At 37.8% G+C, this 1664-nt stretch overlaps 1 protein-coding gene across 1 annotated transcript; it reads right to left on the bottom strand.

Moving 5' to 3' along the window:
* Window positions 1–221: 221 nt before the first annotated feature.
* LOC145578222 (uncharacterized) lies at window positions 222–1274 on the bottom strand. Its single transcript, XM_081635580.1, has 3 exons — window positions 1243–1274; window positions 621–863; window positions 222–564 (listed from the first exon to the last, which is right to left on the bottom strand). The coding sequence occupies exons 1-3, from the start codon at window positions 1272–1274 to the stop codon at window positions 222–224; spliced, it is 618 nt and encodes a 205-aa protein (XP_081491706.1).
* Between the last annotated feature and the right edge of the window lie 390 nt (window positions 1275–1664).

Genomic DNA, 1664 nt, shown 5'->3' with positions numbered 1-1664 from the left:
GAGACCGAAATATAAATTATGAATATAGCATGCGTAGGGTAATGCACAACCATGACTATTTTTTGAAAACCGGTTAGAGCATATTATTAATTAATTGAAAGAGTGTCAACAAGAACGTACGGGGAAATCTCCGTAGGGACATGATTTACCCAACATTGCTCAAAACCAACCGGAACTAATCTCGCAAGATGGTGAGCTACATAATTACCATACCATGCCTCTTAACATGAGACCAAACTAGAGCTAGAAACAATTATGTCTTCTAGAATGCTGTCCACCGAGGACATGTTGAAGGAGTTCTTCTCGAGCTTCGAAACCATAAGTTGTGAATCTGATTCCATGATCAAGTCTGTGAAGCCATGCTTTCTTGCCTTCCTTAATCCAAAGGCTGCTGCTTTACATTCGGCCACAAAAGGATCCCACCTGGCCTTGACTCGTCTTACAGCAGCAAAAAGGACATGCCCCAAGCTGTTACGAGCCACCACACTCAAACCAATCGACCCCTCATCCTTGGTCGAAGCATCCACATTAATTTTAATCACATCCACCTGTTGGAAGGTTGAGCTAGCTTTGAGACACCATATATCTTCTCATTATAAAGGTTGAAATCAACCACCCACCTGCTGTGATGATGAAGAAATATTTCCTCAGCTTCCCAAATGTACTCAAAGACCCACTTGTTGCGCCTGCTCCAAAGCTGCCAGACTAAAAATAATGCCTTCTGGAAAGTGTGCTCATACAGCAGAATAATCTCACCAAAGGAAGTAGCACCCCCAATATCTAGAGAAGCATTACAGCCAAACCTTTCCCACAAGGAACGAATGGAAGGGCAAGAAATAAGGACATGGGCAGTGGTTTTGCAGCTGAAACCACAACAAGGGCATCTGGGATCTTCAATTGGGTGCCTGTAATGAAATAAGCTACGAGTAGGAAGAGTGTTTGTGCAGCACCTCCATAAGAAATGCCTCACTTTTGGCCTTCCAGATTTCTACCCAATATTATTTTTCAAAGTTTTCGAGCCAACATGATTTATTAGGGATGACGATGAAATGTACCATACTAGCAGGTAGGCGAACTCAATACACAATAAATTTGGCATGATCCAGCATAACCTAATGAGGCAACAAGGCGTGGGCTATGGAATTAGATCCCTAAACCCCATAACCAAAATTTAATAGTTATTCCTAACGATTTATCATAGTTATAGTATTGCTAAATATGGTAGTCATGACAGATACTTACCTTTGTTTATTTTTAGTTGACACATATTCCATTTTAGAAAGTTTATTTTTAGTTAACACAATTCTTTATTGGATAAAGATTTATACTTCACATGTATTAGTTTACCCCACTTGTTTTATCATTCTCTCTCCTCTCCTTGATATGAACATGTCAACTAAATGAAAACGGAGGAAGTATAACTTAATCAATTTTTTTTTTTTAAATATTTATCTACCATAACTTTTTTTTTTGAAGGGAATATATCTACCATGACTTATGGCTACCTTCAAATTAATACCAATGACTAAAAGAATTTTGGGCTTTAACTATGAGTACTAATTATGAGCTATGACTAATGTTAAGCTAATTGAACAATTTCTAATATATGTCAATTAGTTTAGTTGGTAATAATCTTAGGGTGATACCTAAAACTTGAGATCAAA

The sequence above is a fragment of the Chenopodium album genome, chromosome 14, assembly GCF_948465745.1.
Source record: "Chenopodium album chromosome 14, dcCheAlbu1.1, whole genome shotgun sequence".
Taxonomy (NCBI): domain Eukaryota; kingdom Viridiplantae; phylum Streptophyta; class Magnoliopsida; order Caryophyllales; family Amaranthaceae; genus Chenopodium; species Chenopodium album.
This window is presented reverse-complemented; position numbering and strand designations above follow the sequence as displayed.